This window comes from Phoxinus phoxinus (genome assembly GCF_949152265.1).
Source record: "Phoxinus phoxinus genome assembly, chromosome: 1".
NCBI lineage: Eukaryota > Metazoa > Chordata > Actinopteri > Cypriniformes > Leuciscidae > Phoxinus > Phoxinus phoxinus.
The window spans coordinates 52,603-74,847 of record NC_136876.1 but is presented as its reverse complement, the minus strand read 5'-3'; the positions used below and the strand labels follow the sequence as shown (position 1 = coordinate 74,847).

At 47.5% G+C, this 22,245-nt stretch overlaps 1 protein-coding gene across 1 annotated transcript; it reads right to left on the bottom strand.

Moving 5' to 3' along the window:
- Positions 1 to 1,660: 1,660 nt before the first annotated feature.
- On the bottom strand, positions 1,661 to 22,132 carry ddx47 (DEAD (Asp-Glu-Ala-Asp) box polypeptide 47). The gene is made up of 12 exons (XM_079633424.1): positions 21,835 to 22,132; positions 13,801 to 13,894; positions 13,504 to 13,692; positions 13,231 to 13,302; positions 13,003 to 13,121; positions 9,802 to 9,873; positions 9,494 to 9,610; positions 9,245 to 9,391; positions 8,830 to 8,967; positions 2,914 to 2,984; positions 2,435 to 2,564; positions 1,661 to 2,358 (listed from the first exon to the last, which is right to left on the bottom strand). The coding sequence occupies exons 1-12, from the start codon at positions 22,048 to 22,050 to the stop codon at positions 2,209 to 2,211; spliced, it is 1,515 nt and encodes a 504-aa protein (XP_079489550.1). The 5' UTR covers positions 22,051 to 22,132; the 3' UTR covers positions 1,661 to 2,208.
- Between the last annotated feature and the right edge of the window lie 113 nt (positions 22,133 to 22,245).

Below are 22,245 nucleotides of genomic sequence, written 5' to 3'. Positions count from 1 at the left end.
CGATGTTCTGAAACCTCGACTTCTGAAATCTCGACTTCTGATAGCGCAACGATGTTCTGAAACCTCGACTTCTGATAGCACAACGATGTTCTGAAACCTCGACTTCTGATAGCGCAACGATGTTCTGAAACCTCAACTTCTGATAGCGCAACAATGTTCTGAAACCTCGACTTCTGATAGCGCAACGATGTTCTGAAACCTCGACTTCTGAAATCTCGACTTCTGATAGCGCAACGATGTTCTGAAACCTCGACTTCTGATAGCGCAACGATGTTCTGAAACCTCGACTTCTGATAGCGCAACGATGTTCTGAAATCTCGACTTCTGATAGCGCAACGATGTTCTGAAACCTCGACTTCTGATAGCGCAACGATGTTCTGAAACCTCGACTTCTGATAGCGCAACGATGTTCTGAAACCTCGACTTCTGATAGCGCAACGATGTTCTGAAACCTCGACTTCTGATAGCGCAACGATGTTCTGAAACCTCGACTTCTGAAATCTCGACTTCTGATAGCGCAACGATGTTCTGAAACCTCGACTTCTGATCGCGCAACGATGTTCTGAAATCTCGACTTCTGAAATCTCGACTTCTGATAGCGCAACGATGTTCTGAAATCTCGACTTCTGATCGCGCAACGATGTTCTGAAATCTCGACTTCTGATAGCGCAACGATGTTCTGAAATCTCGACTTCTGATCGCGCAACGATGTTCTGAAATCTCGACTTCTGATAGCGCAACGATGTCCTGAAACCTCGACTTCTGAAACCTCGACTTCTCCACAAGGGCAGCGCAGCGTTTATTATATTAACCGTTTTGCACTATATTGTGGCTCTAATATTGAACATTTTAGCAGTGTGGGGATGTTTGAATGTTTTAGTTTTATAACAGGTTACATTGTTGGCAATTTCCACATCTGTAGTTACCAAAGGGAACCTTGTCTAAACAATGTGGAACCCGCATTTCAGAACATGGAGATTTCAGAAGTCCGGCCGCTCAGCATTGTGCTTCTTTTAGACATTCCGTTTCTACCTTACAGTACCTACAGGTGTAGAATTGGTGAAGTGTCCACGGCGCGTAGGGGACATCAATAACTTACTTCTAAAACACGAAACCTTCTGGATTTACACATCAGGCACTATGGCACCTAGGGGATTAAATGAAGAATGGATATTCGTCCGTTTCTTTAAGATTTGTTCATTTTTATTTCTTGATTTTGTTATTTTGGTTTATGCAGGTATCATTATTTAAATGGATAGTAATTTTGTATGTTTACTTTGATTCTCACATTTAATATGCATTACCTTAGTATTTTTATAACTGTCCATTAATGCAGATTGTCTGTCGTTCTCACTTTGAGGAAAGATCTGTTTACCAACATTTGTTACAGCAGTCATTCATGCTAGCGCTCGGCTAATGTACACATTGCATACATACACTGTTATTGATACAGTTTCCATGTGTTCACCGCAATATATGAGAAAAATAAAAGCCTCTGGATGTTTCATTAGCAGACACTTACCTGTTCTTCAGGTGCATTTATATGAGCGAAGAAATGCATTATTAGAAACACTTCTCAGTATAACCAGGACCAATTAAAAGCACCACTTACTACAGCTTACGCCAAAAAGAACACCTACAAATGTCAAATAATGCAATGTTAAACTTGTTACTTTTTATTTAGAGGTATAGCAAGTAAACTGTCCAGTCACATTTATAAACAAATGGGCAGGAGATGAGAAAAGCATAAGGCTTAGATAAACACACAAAGCTGGAGACGCATGCTAAAGGCCCGTCTCCTGTCCGTCCTCCACGCTCGGTTCCTGATGGGCGTGCCGCCGCCGCCTCTTCATAAGCACAACTGCAGTAGCATCGGTCTGCTCCAGCTGGACTCCCATCGAGGCGAGGAACCGCGAGCGCTGTGGTTCTGTTCGCTGAATCTCCGGACTCCAGCGCTCCTTCGCCCAAGTCAAACTCGCCAAGTCCGAACTGCCGAAAACAAGTCCGAACTTGGCGTACTTGCCCTTGAGAAACGCCTCTAAAAGAAGCACCGTTGTGGCCGGTTCTCTGCCAAAGGGGGACGCGGCTTCAAATAAATTCATAATGCACATATTTATATCATCTTAAAGGGACAGTTCACTCAAAAGGAGAAGAGAAAGCAGCATTTATTAGATTGACAGGGAGACACTACAGACATAAGCCTGCTCTTCATCTTCCTCTCTTGAAGCCGCCGCCACCGCCGCGCGTTCCTCTGAAGGAGCCGCCCTTGATCATCTTCCTCACGCCACTCGACTGCTCGCCGTCCTCTTCCTCGGCCGCTCGGGGCCGCTTCCTCTTCTCGCTGCTCTCCTTCATCTCCTGCCAGAAGAATCACAGCCGTCACACACACACGCCGTCACACCGCAGTACCTGATCACATGGCAGGAGGACGTACGATGCGTGCGAATCGCTGAGCCTCGCTCACTCGCTCCACCAGCATCATCACTTCCTCTTCCTGTGTGGGGAAGGCGGGCAGTTTCTTCCCGATCAGCGTCTCGATGCGCTGGAACAGCTCCACGTCATACCTGCGCGCGCACACACACACACACACACACACACACACAATGAATAAAGCTTGAACTCCTTAACCGGTTCATCAGTTCTTAAGCCAATAATAGCTTTGTTTCCATCCAAAGTTGTGAATTTAACTTGAGCACAAAATGGGATGTTTTCCATGCGCTTAAGAATTTATCTCTGCGTTTGCATCCAGTGGTTTTATATGCGACATCCCATAATTCACATGCATATAGGTGTATGGAAACACTGAAGCTAGTAACACATGTATTCTCCTGAACACAGATTCTGAGGCCTGAGCCCAAACCCAGATGATGAACAGGAGAAATCACTGAACGACTGGAGGAGTGAGTGACTGACTGTGTGACGAAGGTGATGGATTTCCCAGATCTCCCTGCTCTCGCCGTGCGGCCCACGCGGTGGATGTAGTCCTGCGGAGAACACAGCTAGCGTTAGCAAACACACAGGCCAACACTTCTTCAAAGGGGTTTAATCAATTAATCAAATATCAATTCAAATTAACAACAGCATCTAACTAAAGTTAAATAAGCAACAAACAGCCAGTAATCAAGCACAGAAAAAAGCACTAAAACAGTTTTTCAGGACTATATTAAAGCTAATCAAATGTTTTTTTTATTATTATTATTATTATGATTCAGCATCAGATGATTGACAGTCAAAGTTCAAACCTGTGTGTGTGTGTAATATATTCTCTCATCTCTGACACTAATAATCTCCTGCCAAGCTCATTCGAGCTTCTGTTTTCTGACCATCTAGAGTCAAACTGATATGAACAACATCATTATGCTGCGTTCACACCGAACGCGGATTGAGCGTCTGGAGCGAGTGATTTCCATGTTACGTCAATGTAAAGACACGCTGACGCGCATCTGGAGATCCTGCGGCGTGTGTGGGGATGTCGAAGTTGCTCGTGTACCTTGAGTGTGTGGGGATGTCGAAGTTGCTCGTGTACCTTGAGTGTGTGGGAATGTCGAAGTTGCTCGTGTACCTTGGAGTGTGTGGGGATGTCGAAGTTGCTCGTGTACCTTGGAGTGTGTGGGGATGTCGAAGTTGCTTGATTACCTTGAGTGTGTGGGGATGTCGAAGTTGCTTGATTACCTTGAGTGTGTGGGAATGTCGAAGTTGCTTGATTACCTTGAGTGTGTGGGGATGTCGAAGTTGCTTGATTACCTTGAGTGTGTGGGGATGTCGAAGTTGCTCGTGTACCTTGAGTGTGTGGAGATGTCGAAGTTGCTCGTGTACCTTGAGTGTGTGGGAATGTCGAAGTTGCCCGTGTACCTTGGAGTGTGTGGGAATGTCGAAGTTGCTTGTGTACCTTGGAGTGTGTGGGAATGTCGAAGTTGCTTGTGTACCTTGGAGTGTGTGGGAATGTCGAAGTTGCTTGTGTACCTTGGAGTGTGTGGGAATGTCGAAGTTGCTTGTGTACCTTGGAGTGTGTGGGGATGTCGAAGTTGCTTGTGTACCTTGGAGTGTGTGGGAATGTCGAAGTTGCTCGTGTACCTTGAGTGTGTGGGGATGTCGAAGTTGCTCGTGTACCTTGAGTGTGTGGGAATGTCGAAGTTGCCCGTGTACCTTGGAGTGTGTGGGAATGTCGAAGTTGCTTGTGTACCTTGGAGTGTGTGGGAATGTCGAAGTTGCTTGTGTACCTTGGAGTGTGTGGGAATGTCGAAGTTGCTTGTGTACCTTGGAGTGTGTTGGGATGTCGAAGTTGCTTGTGTACCTTGGAGTGTGTGGGAATGTCGAAGTTGCTTGTGTACCTTGGAGTGTGTGGGAATGTCGAAGTTGCTCGTGTACCTTGAGTGTGTGGGAATGTCGAAGTTGCCCGTGTACCTTGGAGTGTGTTGGGATGTCGAAGTTGCTTGTGTACCTTGGAGTGTGTGGGAATGTCGAAGTTGCTCGTGTACCATGAGTGTGTGGGAATGTCGAAGTTGCTTGTGTACCTTGAGTGTGTGGGAATGTCGAAGTTGCTCGTGTACCTTGGAGTGTGTGGGGATGTCGAAGTTGCTCGTGTACCTTGAGTGTGTGGGAATGTCGAAGTTGCTTGTGTACCTTGAGTGTGTGGGAATGTCGAAGTTGCTCGTGTACCTTGGAGTGTGTGGGGATGTCGAAGTTGCTTGTGTACCTTGAGTGTGTGGGAATGTCGAAGTTGCTCGTGTACCTTGGAGTGTGTGGGGATGTCGAAGTTGCTCGTGTACCTTGAGTGTGTGGGAATGTCGAAGTTGCCCGTGTACCTTGGAGTGTGTGGGAATGTCGAAGTTGCTTGTGTACCTTGGAGTGTGTGGGAATGTCGAAGTTGCTCGTGTACCTTGAGTGTGTGGGGATGTCGAAGTTGCTTGTGTACCTTGGAGTGTGTGGGAATGTCGAAGTTGCTCGTGTACCTTGAGTGTGTGGGAATGTCGAAGTTGCCCGTGTACCTTGGAGTGTGTGGGGATGTCGAAGTTGCTTGTGTACCTTGGAGTGTGTGGGAATGTCGAAGTTGCTTGTGTACCTTGGAGTGTGTGGGAATGTCGAAGTTACTCGATTACCTTGGAGTGTGTGGGAATGTCGAAGTTGCTCGTGTACCTTGAGTGTGTGGGAATGTCGAAGTTGCTCGTGTACCTTGGAGTGTGTGGGAATGTCGAAGTTACTCGATTACCTTGGAGTGTGTGGGAATGTCGAAGTTGCCCGTGTACCTTGGAGTGTGTGGGAATGTCGAAGTTGCTCGTGTACCTTGGAGTGTGTGGGGATGTCGAAGTTGCTCGTGTACCTTGAGTGTGTGGGGATGTCGAAGTTGCTTGATTACCTTGGAGTGTGTGGGAATGTCGAAGTTGCCCGTGTACCTTGAGTGTGTGGGGATGTCGAAGTTGCTTGTGTACCTTGGAGTGTGTGGGAATGTCGAAGTTACTCGATTACCTTGAGTGTGTGGGAATGTCGAAGTTGCTCGTGTACCTTGAGTGTGTGGGAATGTCGAAGTTGCTCGTGTACCTTGGAGTGTGTGGGGATGTCGAAGTTGCTCGTGTACCTTGAGTGTGTGGGGATGTCGAAGTTGCTTGATTACCTTGAGTGTGTGGGAATGTCGAAGTTGCTCGTGTACCTTGGAGTGTGTGGGGATGTCGAAGTTGCTCGTGTACCTTGAGTGTGTGGGAATGTCGAAGTTGCTTGATTACCTTGGAGTGTGTGGGAATGTCGAAGTTGCCCGTGTACCTTGAGTGTGTGGGGATGTCGAAGTTGCTTGTGTACCTTGGAGTGTGTGGGAATGTCGAAGTTACTCGATTACCTTGGAGTGTGTGGGAATGTCGAAGTTGCTCGTGTACCTTGAGTGTGTGGGAATGTCGAAGTTGCTCGTGTACCTTGGAGTGTGTGGGGATGTCGAAGTTGCTCGTGTACCTTGAGTGTGTGGGGATGTCGAAGTTGCTTGATTACCTTGAGTGTGTGGGAATGTCGAAGTTGCTCGTGTACCTTGAGTGTGTGGGAATGTCGAAGTTGCCCGTGTACCTTGGAGTGTGTTGGGATGTCGAAGTTGCTCGTGAACCTTGAGTGTGTGGGGATGTCGGAAGTTGCTTGATTACCTTGAGTGTGTGGGAATGTCGAAGTTGCCCGTGTACCTTGGAGTGTGTGGGGATGTCGAAGTTGCTCGATTACCTTGGAGTGTGTGGGAATGTCGAAGTTGCTCGTGTACCTTGAGTGTGTGGGAATGTCGAAGTTGCTTGATTACCTTGAGTGTGTGGGAATGTCGAAGTTGCCCGTGTACCTTGGAGTGTGTGGGAATGTCGAAGTTGCCCGTGTACCTTGGAGTGTGTGGGAATGTCGAAGTTGCTCGTGTACCTTGAGTGTGTGGGGATGTCGAAGTTGCTCGATTACCTTGGAGTGTGTGGGGATGTCGAAGTTGCTCGATTACCTTGGAGTGTGTGGGAATGTCGAAGTTGCTCGTGTACCTTGGAGTGTGTGGGAATGTCGAAGTTACTCGATTATCTTGGAGTGTGTCGGAATGTCGAAGTTATTTGTGTACCTTGAGTGTGTGGGAATGTCGAAGTTGCCCGTGTACCTTGGAGTGTGTGGGAATGTCAAAGTTGCCCGTGTACCTTGGAGTGTGTGGGAATGTCGAAGTTGCTCGTGTACCTTGGAGTGTGTGGGGATGTCGAAGTTGCTCGTGTACCTTGGAGTGTGTGGGAATGTCGAAGTTGCCCGTGTACCTTGGAGTGTGTGGGAATGTCGAAGTTGCTCGTGTACCTTGGAGTGTGTGGGAATGTCGAAGTTACTCGATTATCTTGGAGTGTGTCGGAATGTCGAAGTTATTTGTGTACCTTGAGTGTGTGGGAATGTCGAAGTTGCCCGTGTACCTTGGAGTGTGTGGGAATGTCAAAGTTGCCCGTGTACCTTGGAGTGTGTGGGAATGTCGAAGTTGCTCGTGTACCTTGGAGTGTGTGGGGATGTCGAAGTTGCTCGTGTACCTTGGAGTGTGTGGGAATGTCGAAGTTGCCCGTGTACCTTGGAGTGTGTGGGAATGTCGAAGTTGCTCGTGTACCTTGGAGTGTCTGGGAATGTCGAAGTTACTCGTGTACCTTGGAGTGTGTGGGGATGTCGAAGTTACTCGTGTACCTTGGAGTGTGTGGGGATGTCGAAGTACCTTGGAGTGTGTGGGGATGTCGAAGTTACTCGTGTACCTTGGAGTGTGTGGGAATGTCGAAGTTGCCCGTGTACCTTGGAGTGTGTGGGGATGTCGAAGTTACTCGTGTACCTTGGAGTGTGTGGGGATGTCGAAGTTACTTGGAGTGTGTGGGGATGTCGAAGTTACTCGTGTACCTTGGAGTGTGTGGGGATGTCGAAGTACCTTGGAGTGTGTGGGGATGTCGAAGTTACTCGTGTACCTTGGAGTGTGTGGGGATGTCGAAGTTACTCGTGTACCTTGGAGTGTGTGGGGATGTCGAAGTTGCTCGTGTACCTTGGAGTGTGTGGGAATGTCGAAGTTGCCCGTGTACTTTGGAGTGTGTGGGAATGTCGAAGTTGCTCGTGTACCTTGGAGTGTGTGGGAATGTCGAAGTTTCTCGTGTACCTTTGAGTGTGTGGGGATGTCGAAGTACCTTGGAGTGTGTGGCGAAGTCGAAGTTACTCGTGTACCTTGGAGTGTGTGGGAATGTCGAAGTTGCTCGTGTACCTTGGAGTGTGTGGGAATGTCGAAGTACCTTGGAGTGCGTGGGGATGTCGAAGTTACTCGTGTACCTTGGAGTGTGTGGGAATGTCGAAGTTACTCGTGTACCTTGGAGTGTGTGGGAATGTCGAAGTTGCTCGTGTACCTTGGAGTGTGTGGGAATGTCGAAGTTACTCGTGTACCTTGGAGTGTGTGGGAATGTCGAAGTTGCCCGTGTACCTTGGAGTGTGTGGGGATGTCGAAGTTGCTCGTGTACCTTGGAGTGTGTGGGAATGTCGAAGTTGCTCGTTTACCTTGGAGTGTGTGGGAATGTCGAAGTTGCTCGTGTACCTTGGAGTGTGTGGGAATGTCAAAGTTGCTCGTGTACCTTGGAGTGTGTGGGGATGTCGAAGTTGCTCGTGTACCTTGGAGTGTGTGGGAATGTCGAAGTTGCTCGTGTACCTTGGAGTGTGTGGGAATGTCGAAGTTGCTCGTGTACCTTGGAGTGTGTGGGAATGTCGAAGTTTCTCGTGTACCTTTGAGTGTGTGGGGATGTCGAAGTACCTTGGAGTGTGTGGCGAAGTCGAAGTTACTCGTGTACCTTGGAGTGTGTGGGAATGTCGAAGTTGCTCGTGTACCTTGGAGTGTGTGGGAATGTCGAAGTACCTTGGAGTGCGTGGGGATGTCGAAGTTACTCGTGTACCTTGGAGTGTGTGGGAATGTCGAAGTTACTCGTGTACCTTGGAGTGTGTGGGAATGTCGAAGTTGCTCGTGTACCTTGGAGTGTGTGGGAATGTCGAAGTTACTCGTGTACCTTGGAGTGTGTGGGAATGTCGAAGTTGCCCGTGTACCTTGGAGTGTGTGGGGATGTCGAAGTTGCTCGTGTACCTTGGAGTGTGTGGGAATGTCGAAGTTGCTCGTTTACCTTGGAGTGTGTGGGAATGTCGAAGTTGCTCGTGTACCTTGGAGTGTGTGGGAATGTCAAAGTTGCTCGTGTACCTTGGAGTGTGTGGGGATGTCGAAGTTGCTCGTGTACCTTGGAGTGTGTGGGAATGTCGAAGTTACTCGTGTACCTTTGAAGGGTGTGGGAATGTCGAAGTTGCTCGTGTACCTTGGAGTGTGTGGGAATGTCGAAGTTGCTCGTGTACCTTGGAGTGTGTGGGAATGTCGAAGTTGATGACGCAGTCGACGTGAGGAATGTCCAGCCCGCGGGACGCCACATCCGTGGCCAGCAGCACCGAGCGGGACTTGGACTTGAACTTGTTGAGTGCGCCGAGACGCTTGTTCTGAAGGAGGAGACACACACGTCAGTCCACGACACACAGAAACACTGGAGACGCGACACACACGCGGTGTGAGTGAGAGAGTGTGTCTGTGTGTAAGTGTACCTGATTCATCTAATCCGTGCCGTGTGTGTGTGTGTGTGAGTACCCGACTCATCCGACCGTGCAGTGGGATGGCCGTGTGTGTGTGTGTGTGAGAGAGAGTGTGTGTGAGTACCTGACTCATCTGACCGTGCAGTGGGATGGCCGTGTGTGTGTGTGAGAGAGTGTGTGTGAGTACCTGACTCATCTGACCGTGCAGTGGGATGGCCGTGATTCCCAGGTTCCTGAGCAGCAGCGCCACACGCTGGGCATTATTACACGTGCCGCAGAAAACCATGAAGGAGTTCCCGGCCAGTTCATTGAGGATAGAGACCAGATAACAGTCCTAACACACACACACACACACAAGCGTTCATGAGGGCTTAAACACGTCTGATACACACGTCTGAGGAGAGTGACAACAGAAGGACGGAGGAGCTGAAGGAACCTTGTACTTTGATGGGATGAATATGTAGTACTGCTGCAGTTTGTCGACGGTGGCGTATTTGGTGGAAACGCTGCACTTGACGGGGTCGCGTAGAGCAGCTCGCTGAAGCTTCTGCACCTGAAACCAGTGAGACCAGAGCACATCAACAGACGGAAGCCAGTGAGACCAGAGCACATCAACAGACTGAAACCAGTGAGACCAGAGCACATCAACAGACTGAAACCAGTGAGACCAGAGCACATCAACAGACGGAAACCAGTGAGACCAGAGCACATCAACAGACGCTTCACACACATGCAGGCCTTTACCTTTTTAGTCATGGTGGCCGAAAACAGGAATGTGCGTCTGTCGCGCGGAATGACCTTCAGGACTTTATCCACCTGAGACACAGACACACAAACACCTGAGCTCACCTTCTCTCATCATATCATTCAGCTCTATATACAGTTGTAATCAAAATTATTCATCCCCATTGCAAATCATGTTCATTGGCGCAATTAGCAGACTTCCAGGTGTTGATGGCTTCCTCGTCCTGCTCCCGCCACGTCCAGCGGTGTCTTGAGGAACATCAGTGCCTCTGCCATGTCCAGCGGTGTCTTGAGGAACATCAGTGCCTCTGCCATGTCCAGCGGTGTCTTGAGGAACATTAGTGCCTCTGCCATGTTCAGCGGTGTCCTGTTCAGCGGTGTCTTGAGGAACATCAGTGCCTCTGCCATGTCCAGCGGTGTCTTGAGGAACATCAGTGCCTCTGCCATGTCCAGCGGTGTCTTGAGGAACATCAGTGCCTCTGCCATGTCCAGCGGTGTCTTGAGGAACATCAGTGCCTCTGCCATGTCCAGCGGTGTCTTGAGGAACATCAGTGCCTCTGCCATGTCCAGCGGTGTCTTGAGGAACATCAGTGCCTCTGCCATGTCCAGCGGTGTCTTGAGGAACATCAGTGCCTCTGCCATGTTCAGCGGTGTCTTGAGGAACATCAGTGCCTCTGCCATGTTCAGCGGTGTCCTGTTCAGCGGTGTCTTGAGGAACATCAGTGCCTCTGCCATGTCCAGCGGTGTCTTGAGGAACATCAGTGCCTCTGCCATGTTCAGCGGTGTCTTGAGGAACATCAGTGCCTCTGCCATGTTCCTGTGTCCTGTTCAGCGGTGTCTTGAGGAACATCAGTGCCTCTGCCATGTTCCTGTGTCCTGTTCAGCGGTGTCTTGAGGAACATCAGTGCCTCTGCCATGTTCAGCGGTGTCTTGAGGAACATTAGTGCCTCTCCCATGTCCAGCGGTGTCTTGAGGAACATCAGTGCCTCTGCCATGTTCAGCGGTGTCTTGAGGAACATCAGTGCCTCTGCCATGTTCAGCGGTGTCCTGTCCAGCGGTGTCTTGAGGAACATCAGTGCCTCTGCCATGTTCAGCGGTGTCCTGTCCAGCGGTGTCTTGAGGAACATCAGTGCCTCTGCCATGTTCAGCGGTGTCCTGTCCAGCGGTGTCTTGAGGAACATCAGTGCCTCTGCCATGTCCAGCGGTGTCTTGAGGAACATCAGTGCCTCTGCCATGTCCAGCGGTGTCTTGAGGAACATCAGTGCCTCTGCCATGTTCCTGTGTCCTGTCCAGCGGTGTCTTGAGGAACATCAGTGCCTCTGCCATGTTCAGCGGTGTCTTGAGGAACATCAGTGCCTCTGCCATGTCCAGCGGTGTCTTGAGGAACATCAGTGCCTCTGCCATGTTCAGCGGTGTCTTGAGGAACATCAGTGCCTCTGCCATGTTCAGCGGTGTCCTGTCCAGCGGTGTCTTGAGGAACATCAGTGCCTCTGCCATGTTCAGCGGTGTCTTGAGGAACATCAGTGCCTCTGCCATGTTCAGCGGTGTCTTGAGGAACATCAGTGCCTCTGCCATGTCAAGCGGTGTCTTGAGGAACATCAGTGCCTCTGCCATGTCCAGCGGTGTCTTGAGGAACATCAGTGCCTCTGCCATGTTCAGCGGTGTCTTGAGGAACATCAGTGCCTCTGCCATGTTCAGCGGTGTCTTGAGGAACATCAGTGCCTCTGCCATGTCCAGCGGTGTCTTGAGGAACATCAGTGCCTCTGCCATGTTCAGCGGTGTCTTGAGGAACATCAGTGCCTCTGCCATGTTCCTGTGTCCTGTTCAGCGGTGTCTTGAGGAACATCAGTGCCTCTGCCATGTCCAGCGGTGTCTTGAGGAACATCAGTGCCTCTGCCATGTTCCTGTGTCCTGTCCAGCGGTGTCTTGAGGAACATCAGTGCCTCTGCCATGTTCAGCGGTGTCTTGAGGAACATCAGTGCCTCTGCCATGTCCAGCGGTGTCTTGAGGAACATCAGTGCCTCTGCCATGTTCAGCGGTGTCTTGAGGAACATCAGTGCCTCTGCCATGTTCCTGTGTCCTGTTCAGCGGTGTCTTGAGGAACATCAGTGCCTCTGCCATGTCCAGCGGTGTCTTGAGGAACATCAGTGCCTCTGCCATGTCCAGCGGTGTCTTGAGGAACATCAGTGCCTCTGCCATGTCCAGCGGTGTCTTGAGGAACATCAGTGCCTCTGCCATGTCCAGCGGTGTCTTGAGGAACATCAGTGCCTCTGCCATGTCCAGCGGTGTCTTGAGGAACATCAGTGCCTCTGCCATGTCCAGCGGTGTCTTGAGGAACATCAGTGCCTCTGCCATGTCCAGCGGTGTCTTGAGGAACATCAGTGCCTCTGCCATGTCCAGCGGTGTCTTGAGGAACATCAGTGCCTCTGCCATGTCCAGCGGTGTCTTGAGGAACATCAGTGCCTCTGCCATGTCCAGCGGTGTCTTGAGGAACATCAGTGCCTCTGCCATGTCCAGCGGTGTCTTGAGGAACATCAGTGCCTCTGCCATGTTCCTGTGTCCTGTCCAGCGGTGTCTTGAGGAACATCAGTGCCTCTACCATGTCCAGCGGTGTCTTGAGGAACATCAGTGCCTCTGCCATGTCCAGCGGTGTCTTGAGGAACATCAGTGCCTCTGCCATGTTCCTGTGTCCTGTCCAGCGGTGTCTTGAGGAACATCAGTGCCTCTGCCATGTTCCTGTGTCCGGTTCCATGAGTGAAGGGTGATGATTTCGTCTCTTTACTTTTTGGTCCATTCTTTTGCCTTAGCCATATTTCTAACATGCAGTCCAACGTGACACTCCACGAACCTCTCCAGTTCAGATACTTCATGTGTTCTAGCTCAAGCACAGCTGGTGCCGCTAATGAAGCCCTTGATTAGTGAGAACACCGGTTCTGCAGATGTGTGCTGTTGTGAGGGACTCTATTCACGGGGGGATCATTCTGATACTGCAGAATCATTAAAAGTTGCATTTTCAGTTGAATTTGGGGAAACATTTCTTGTGTTGAGACATTTCAATTACTTTTGCTTAATTTGTTCATTGCAAACAGCTGAAAGTCTGTAAATTCAGCCAATAAACCCAATTTACGATGGGGGTTTAATCATAATGATTACAACTGTATAATTATATATATATAGTGGTGTGTGTGTGTGTGTGTGTACCTCAGACTCAAAGTCCATGTTGAGAATGCGGTCGGCCTCGTCCATCACCAGATATTTGAGCGCTCTCAGGTTGAACCCTTTGGTGTTCTCCAGGTGATCGATCAAGCGGCCTGGAGTCGCTGCGAGTCAGAGCAGGATTATTACCCATGATTCAAATCTAACACTCAGCACAGACCCTGCGATCAGGCCACACACTCGGTCTGAACATCACGCCTCATTAGCTCTTACCGATGACCACGTGAGGTTTCTTGGCCAGAACCAGAGCCTGAGACATCATGTCAATCCCTCCGACGACAACCGCTGAAACACACACACACACACACAGATGAGAGTGTGTGCACAACATTTACTGCATCACCTGACCACACATGCAGCTCTATTATGGACAGATAGAGACGCTGTGATATAAAGAGCCATTTTAACAGTAAGTGCATGCTGGGAAGGGTTATTGTGTTGACTGGCCACGGGTGTGTTGAGCGAGTGCATGCTGGGAAGCCGTACCGGTCTTGACGCCGATGCTGGAGCCGAGCGCGTCGAACTGCTCTGCGATCTGGAAGGCCAGCTCTCGGGTGGGCGTGAGGACGAGCGAGTGCAGACGCTGAGCGGACGCCAGCAGAGACTGGAGGATCGGCAGAGCGAACGCTCCCGTCTTCCCCGAACCCGTCTCCGCCAGACCGATCACATCCCGACCTGCTCTCACACACACACGTGTTAGAGAGAGAGAGTGTGTGTGTGTGTGTGTGTGTGTGTCAGTGTGTGTGTATGTGTGTCAGTGTGTGTGTATGTGTATCTGCTCACCCTCCAGAGCCACAGGAATGGCCTCGATCTGGATCTTGGTGGGTTTCTTCCAGCCCAGCTGATCACAGGCTTCACACAGAACCTCAGTGACACCCTGAAACAGCACAACACACTCACTGTGTGTTCATATACGTGTGTGTGTGTGTGTTCATATACGTGTGTGTGTGTGTGTGTTCATATACGTGTGTGTGTGTGTGTGTTCATACATGTGTGTGTTCACTCAACTGTGTACACTAACCCCAACTTCACACAGAACCTCAGTGACACCCCGAAACAGCACAACACACTCACTGTGTGTTCATATACGTGTGTGTGTGTGTGTGTTCATATACGTGTGTGTGTGTGTGTGTGTTCATACATGTGTGTGTTCACTCAACTGTGTACACTAACCCCAACTTCACACAGAACCTCAGTGACACCCCGAAACAGCACAACACACTCACTGTGTGTTCATATACGTGTGTGTGTGTTCATACATGTGTGTGTTCACTCAACTGTGTACACTAACCCTAACTTCACACAGAACCTCAGTGACGCCCTGAAACAGCACACACACACTCACTGTGTGTTCATATACGTGTGTGTGTGTGTGTTCATATACGTGTGTGTGTGTGTGTGTGTTCATACATGTGCGTGTTCACTCAACTGTGTACACTAACCCCAACTTCACACAGAACCTCAGTGACACCCCGAAACAGCACACACACACTCACTGTGTGTTCATATACGTGTGTGTGTGTGTGTGTTCATATACGTGTGTGTGTGTGTTCATACATGTGTGTGTTCACTCAACTGTGTACACTAACCCCAACTTCACACAGAACCTCAGTGACACCCCGAAACAGCACAACACACTCACTGTGTGTTCATATACCTGTGTGTGTGTGTGTGTTCATATACGTGTGTGTGTGTGTTCATATACGTGTGTGTGTGTTCATACATGTGCGTGTTCACTCAACTGTGTGTTCATGTACGTGTGTGTGTGTGTTCATATACGTGTGTGTGTGTGTGTTCATACATGTGTGTGTTCACTCAACTGTGTACACTAACCCCAACTTCACACAGAACCTCAGTGACACCCCGAAACAGCACACACACACTCACTGTGTGTTCATATACGTGTGTGTGTGTGTTCATATACGTGTGTGTGTGTGTTCATACATGTGTGTGTTCACTCAACTGTGTACACTAACCCTAACTTCACACAGAACCTCAGTGACGCCCTGAAACAGCACACACACACTCACTGTGTGTTCATATACCTGTGTGTGTGTGTTCATATACGTGTGTGTGTGTTCATATACGTGTGTGTGTGTGTTCATACATGTGTGTGTTCACTCAACTGTGTACACTAACCCTAACTTCACACAGAACCTCAGTGACGCCCTGAAACAGCACACACACACTCACTGTGTGTTCATATACCTGTGTGTGTGTGTGTGTTCATATACGTGTGTGTGTGTGTGTGTTCATACATGTGTGTGTTCACTCAACAATGTACACTAACCCCAACTTCACACAGAACCTCAGTGACACCCTGAAACAGCACAACACACTCACTGTGTGTTCATATACCTGTGTGTGTGTGTGTGTGTTCATATACGTGTGTGTGTGTGTTCATATACGTGTGTGTGTGTGTGTGTGTTCATATACCTGTGTGTGTGTGTGTGTGTTCATATACCTGTGTGTGTGTGTGTGTGTTCATATACGTGTGTGTGTGTGTGTGTGTTCATACATGTGTGTGTTCACTCAACAATGTACACTAACCCCAACTTCACACAGAACCTCAGTGACACCCCGAAACAGCACACACACACTCACTGTGTGTTCATATACCTGTGTGTGTGTGTGTGTGTTCATATACGTGTGTGTGTGTGTGTGTGTTCACACATGTGTGTGTTCACTCAACAATGTACACTAACCCCAACTTCACACAGAACCTCAGTGACACCCCGAAACAGCACACACACACTCACTGTGTGTTCATATACCTGTGTGTGTGTGTGTGTTCATATACGTGTGTGTGTGTGTTCATACATGTGTGTGTTCACTCAACTGTGTACACTAACCCTAACTTCACACAGAACCTCAGTGACGCCCTGAAACAGCACACACACACTCACTGTGTGTTCATATACGTGTGTGTGTGTGTTCATATACGTGTGTGTGTGTGTGTGTTCATACATGTGTGTGTTCACTCAACTGTGTACACTAACCCCAACTTCACACAGAACCTCAGTAAAACCCCGAAACAGCACAACACACTCACTGTGTGTTCATATACCTGTGTGTGTGTTCATATACGTGTGTGTGTGTGTTCATACATGTGTGTGTTCACTCAACAATGTACACTAACCCCAACTTCACACAGAACCTCAGTGACGCCCCGAAACAGCACACACACACTCACTGTGTGTTCATATACCTGTGTGTGTGTGTGTGTTCATATACGTGTGTGTGTGTGTTCATACATGTGTGTGTTCACTCAACTGTGTACACTAACCCTAACTTCACACAGAACCTCAGTGACGCCCTGAAACAGCACACACACACTCACTGTGTGTTCATATACGTGTGTGTGTGTGTGTGTGTTCATATACGTGTGTGTGTGTGTGTGTGTTCATACATGTGTGTGTTCACTCAACTGTGTACACTAACCCTAACTTCACACAGAACCTCAGTGACACCCCGAAACAGCACAACACACTCACTGTGTGTTCATATACGTGTGTGTGTGTGTGTGTTCATATACGTGTGTGTGTGTGTGTGTGTTCATACATGTGTGTGTTCACTCAACTGTGTACACTAACCCCAACTTCACACAGAACCTCAGTGACACCCCGAAACAGCACACACACACTCACTGTGTGTTCATATACGTGTGTGTGTGTGTGTGTTCATATACGTGTGTGTGTGTGTGTGTGTTCATACATGTGTGTGTTCACTCAACTGTGTACACTAACCCCAACTTCACACAGAACCTCAGTGAAACCCCGAAACAGCACACACACACTCACTGTGTGTTCATATACCTGTGTGTGTGTGTGTGTTCATATACGTGTGTGTGTGTGTTCATACATGTGTGTGTTCACTCAACAATGTACACTAACCCCAACTTCACACAGAACCTCAGTGACACCCCGAAACAGCACACACACACTCACTGTGTGTTCATATACCTGTGTGTGTGTGTGTGTTCATATACGTGTGTGTGTGTGTTCATACATGTGTGTGTTCACTCAACTGTGTACACTAACCCTAACTTCACACAGAACCTCAGTGACGCCCTGAAACAGCACAACACACACACTGTGTGTTCATATATGTGTGTGTGTGTGTTCATATACGTGTGTGTGTGTGTGTGTGTGTGTGTTCATACATGTGTGTGTTCACTCAACTGTGTACACTAACCCTAACTTCACACAGAACCTCAGTGACGCCCTGAAACAGCACACACACACTCACTGTGTGTTCATATACCTGTGTGTGTGTGTTCATATACGTGTGTGTGTGTGTTCATACATGTGTGTGTTCACTCAACTGTGAGCCCGACCGATAAAGGATTTTGAAGGCCGATACCGATACAAATATTTGTTGGTTTTAAAATCCGATATTCCGATATATATCGGCCGATATTTAAAAAAATAATAATAATTCAGAAACGCGCAACAAAACATTAACAGATTTCCCTAACATTAGTTATTTGTAGTAATAAACATACAAATAAAATGATTGCTGCTACAGCCACAACTATTACTACCAGCATTATTATTATTATTACTATTGAGAGTAATAATTACAAAAAAAATAATAAAAATGACATTATTACTATCATCATCATGACTTTTATATTATCATTAAACAAGATAAAGGTTTTTATCAACCTAAAAAACAAACATTTTTCAACCTATTTTTAGGACAAAAAACCTTGTCTTATATTCCGGTATACTACAATGTCAGCTTGCTTATCCCTTTACCTGCACTTTTTAAATTCTTTCCATCAAGCTACATCAAACCATTTTCAATCATCAGTTGCTGCCTGCCTTCTAAAACCTACTATTTAGCGATCTAAATCCATTATGTGACTCGTTAATACTGTGGCTGAACGACAGTCTAACACACACTCAGCGTCATTGGATTTCACACACGTGTAAAAGAAAAGCTAACTTTTATGCACAAGCTACGTTTGATACTTTTTCTCTATGTCTAAATGTTCACTCCTCGCAAGTCTAACTTACATTTTACAATGCAGGGCCTCTAACTAGAGATATGCTAGTTATAAATACATTAATCATTACTTTATTTAGGCAGAATAAGTTCGTTGTGGTTTCCAAGCTCGTAACGTTAGCGGTCTTCCACTGATGGTGGCATTAGCTAGTCTATGATGTGCCATAATTTAGCAATGGATAACGTCATACTGCAAATTATAAAACATACATTTTCAATATAACAGACCAAGGAGAGATGATACGTCTCATTGCTATAACTGTCATTCTATTAAAGAAATATTTCAGTCACATTGTCAAAAGTTAAAAGGACAGTCAGTCAACTACACTGTAACAACGTAACGTTACTAGCTAATTCCGCTTCACTCTCGGCTTATTTAACAGCAGCAAAACTGGACATGATAGTCACAAATTTTGTCATGCTTATTTGAGTTAAGACAACTGATGGGGATGTTATTTTAATTGTTATTCAAGCAATGAATGTATATGTTTCGTGACCAACTCACCACGAACTCACTTAACCAGTGCCGCCGCTCCCACCACGCGCATCACGCGCTGTCCGTAAGGCATCAAGAGCCGAGGGAGCACCAAAAAAATAGCCTCCCGGAAGTTCCGGGACTCTCCCGCATATTGATAGCGGCTCACTGATGCCAGCGAATTAGTTAAAATCTCCGGAATCTAGAGCGAGCGCGCCCGCGAGACTGTGCTTCCAAACCGTGTAGCGCGTGCACGGCAGAGCAGAGAGGAGAGAGAGCAAGAGACCGCGCGCGTGTGTTCCTGTAATATCCCTGAAGGCTGTTTCGTCCGATTTTTTTTTTTTTTTTTTAATATTCATTTATCGGCCATTATAAATGCCGATACCGGTAGTTTGGAAAATGCCTAATATCGGCCGATAATATCGGCCTGCCGATATATCGGTCGGGCTCTAGTGTACACTAACCCTAACTTCACACAGAACCTCAGTGACACCCCGAAACAGCACACACACACTCACTGTGTGTTCATATACCTGTGTGTGTGTGTGTTCATATACGTGTGTGTGTGTGTGTGTTCATACATGTGTGTGTTCACTCAACAATGTACACTAACCCCAACTTCACACAGAACCTCAGTGACGCCCTGAAACAGCACAACACACTCACTGTGTGTTCATATACGTGTGTGTGTGTGTGTGTTCATATACGTGTGTGTGTGTGTGTGTTCATACATGTGTGTGTTCACTCAACAATGTACACTAACCCCAACTTCACACAGAACCTCAGTGACACCCCGAAACAGCACACACACACTCACTGTGTGTTCATATACGTGTGTGTGTGTGTGTTCATATACGTGTGTGTGTGTTCATATACGTGTGTGTGTGTTCATACATGTGTGTGTTCACTCAACTGTGTACACTAACCCCAACTTCACACAGAACCTCAGTGACGCCCTGAAACAGCACACACACACTCACTGTGTGTTCATATACGTGTGTGTGTGTGTGTTCATATACGTGTGTGTGTGTTCATACATGTGTGTGTTCACTCAACTGTGTACACTAACCCCAACTTCACACAGAACCTCAGTGACGCCCTGAAACAGCACAACACACTCACTGTGTGTTCATATACGTGTGTGTGTGTGTGTTCATATACGTGTGTGTGTGTTCATACATGTGTGTGTTCACTCAACTGTGTACACTAACCCCAACTTCACACAGAACCTCAGTGACGCCCTGAAACAGCACAACACACTCACTGTGTGTTCATATACCTGTGTGTGTGTGTTCATATACGTGTGTGTGTGTTCATATACGTGTGTGTGTGTGTTCATACATGTGCGTGTTCACTCAACTGTGTACACTAACCCTAACTTCACACAGAACCTCAGTGACGCCCTGAAACAGCACACACACACTCACTGTGTGTTCATATATGTGTGTGTGTGTGTTCATATACGTGTGTGTGTGTGTGTGTTCATACATGTGCGTGTTCACTCAACTGTGTACACTAACCCCAACTTCACACAGAACCTCAGTGACGCCCTGAAACAGCACAACACACTCACTGTGTGTTCATATACCTGTGTGTGTGTGTTCATATACGTGTGTGTGTGTTCATATACGTGTGTGTGTGTGTTCATACATGTGCGTGTTCACTCAACTGTGTACACTAACCCCAACTTCACACAGAACCTCAGTGACGCCCTGAAACAGCACACACACACTCACTGTGTGTTCATATACGTGTGTGTGTGTGTGTGTGTTCATATACGTGTGTGTGTGTGTGTGTTCATATACGTGTGTGTGTGTGTGTTCATATACGTGTGTGTGTGTTCATATACGTGTGTGTGTGTGTTCATACATGTGTGTGTTCACTCAACTGTGTACACTAACCCTAACTTCACACAGAACCTCAGTGACACCCCGAAACCGCACACACACACTCACTGTGTGTTCATATACGTGTGTGTGTGTGTTCATATACGTGTGTGTGTGTGTGTTCATACATGTGTGTGTTCACTCAACTGTGTACACTAACCCTAACTTCACACAGAACCTCAGTGACACCCCGAAACAGCACACACACACTCACTGTGTGTTCATATACGTGTGTGTGTGTGTGTTCATACATGTGTGTGTTCACTCAACTGTGTACACTAACCCCAACCTCACACAGAACCTCAGTGACGCCCTGAAACAGCACAACACACTAACTGTGTGTTCATATACGTGTGTGTGTGTGTGTTCATACATGTGTGTGTTCACTCAACTGTGTACACTAACCCCAACTTCACACAGAACCTCAGTGACGCCCTGAAACAGCACAACACACTAACTGTGTGTTCATATACGTGTGTGTGTGTGTGTTCATACATCTGTGTGTTCACTCAACTGTGTACACTAACCCCAACCTCACACAGAACCTCAGTGACACCCCGAAACAGCACAACACACACTCACTGTGTGTTCATATACGTGTGTCTGTGTGTGTGTGTTCATATACGTGTGTGTGTGTGTGTGTGTGTGTGTTCATACATGTGTGTGTTCACTCAACTGTGTACACTAACCCTAACTTCACACAGAACCTCAGTGACACCCCGAAACAGCACAACACACACTCACTGTGTGTTCATATACGTGTGTGTGTGTGTTCATATACGTGTGTGTGTGTGTTCATATACGTGTGTGTGTGTGTTCATATACGTGTGTGTGTGTGTGTGTGTGTGTGTGTTCATACATGTGTGTGTTCACTCAACTGTGTACACTAACCCTAACTTCACACAGAACCTCAGTGACACCCCGAAACAGCACACACACACTCACTGTGTGTTCATATACCTGTGTGTGTGTGTTCATATACGTGTGTGTGTGTGTGTGTGTTCATATACGTGTGTGTGTGTGTGTGTGTGTGTGTTCATACATGTGTGAGTTCACTCAACTGTGTACAACAACAATAAAGCTTCTTATCAGTCACAGTAAGCCAATATACAATTATATTAAATAATAACAATATATTATAACTATTATAGAAATATACAATTATTAGTCAATATACAAAATTGTAATGTACACTGAAACTGCACAGTGCGCAAATAACCTGACTATCAAGTGTACTTAATTAGGTGAAATATTACAGTATTAAACGGACTGATGTGCGCGCGCATCTCGTGAACGCGCATCAGTTTCGTGAAATCAACACAATATTGGCGTTCAAAGCCTCTCTGGTTCAGAAAGAGTCGTTTCGCATCAGTAAAGTAATGGGCACTGAAGTAAACAGCCCGTGGTAATAATAATAACCGAGTGATGAAGACGGCCGTGTCTCACCAGGTCTCTGAAGCTCTTGTGTGTCTCCTCGGTGTGTGTGTCTTCGCCGGGCTCTATGTCTTCGGTGTGTGTGTCTTCGCTCGGCTCCGTGTCTTCGGTGTGTGTGTCTTCGCTCGGCTCCGTGTCTTCGGTGTGTATGTCTTCGCTCGGCTCCATGTCTTCGGTGTGTGTGTGTTTTTTCTCTTCAACTGAAGACGCTTCTCTAGGATCCGCCATGTTTGCAGCGCGTTACCCACGTGTTGCTGAAGCCCCGCCCTCGAGCGGAAGTGACGGAGGATCGCGCAAATAGCGCGTGTGTGTGAAAGAACAGCAGGACTGGATTTTAACACCACTGTGTTTATCGATTATGAATTACATGGAAATTACTTCTGTAATAATGAAATATCTGTACTTGAGTACAATTTAATGTAG

What these genes read in the sequence shown, in the direction of transcription:
- ddx47 (XM_079633424.1), bottom strand. Translation starts at nt 22,050, where the DNA reads ATGGCGGATCCTAGAGAAGCGTCTTCAGTTGAAGAGAAAAAACACACA. An exon ending in CATTCCTGTGGCTCTGGAGG is followed by an intron (nt 13,693 to 13,800) that starts GTGAGCAGATAC and finishes GTGTGAGAGCAG; the next exon opens with GTCGGGATGTGATCGGTCTG. An exon ending in ACATGGACTTTGAGTCTGAG is followed by an intron (nt 9,874 to 13,002) that starts GTACACACACAC and finishes TCTGTGTCTCAG; the next exon opens with GTGGATAAAGTCCTGAAGGT.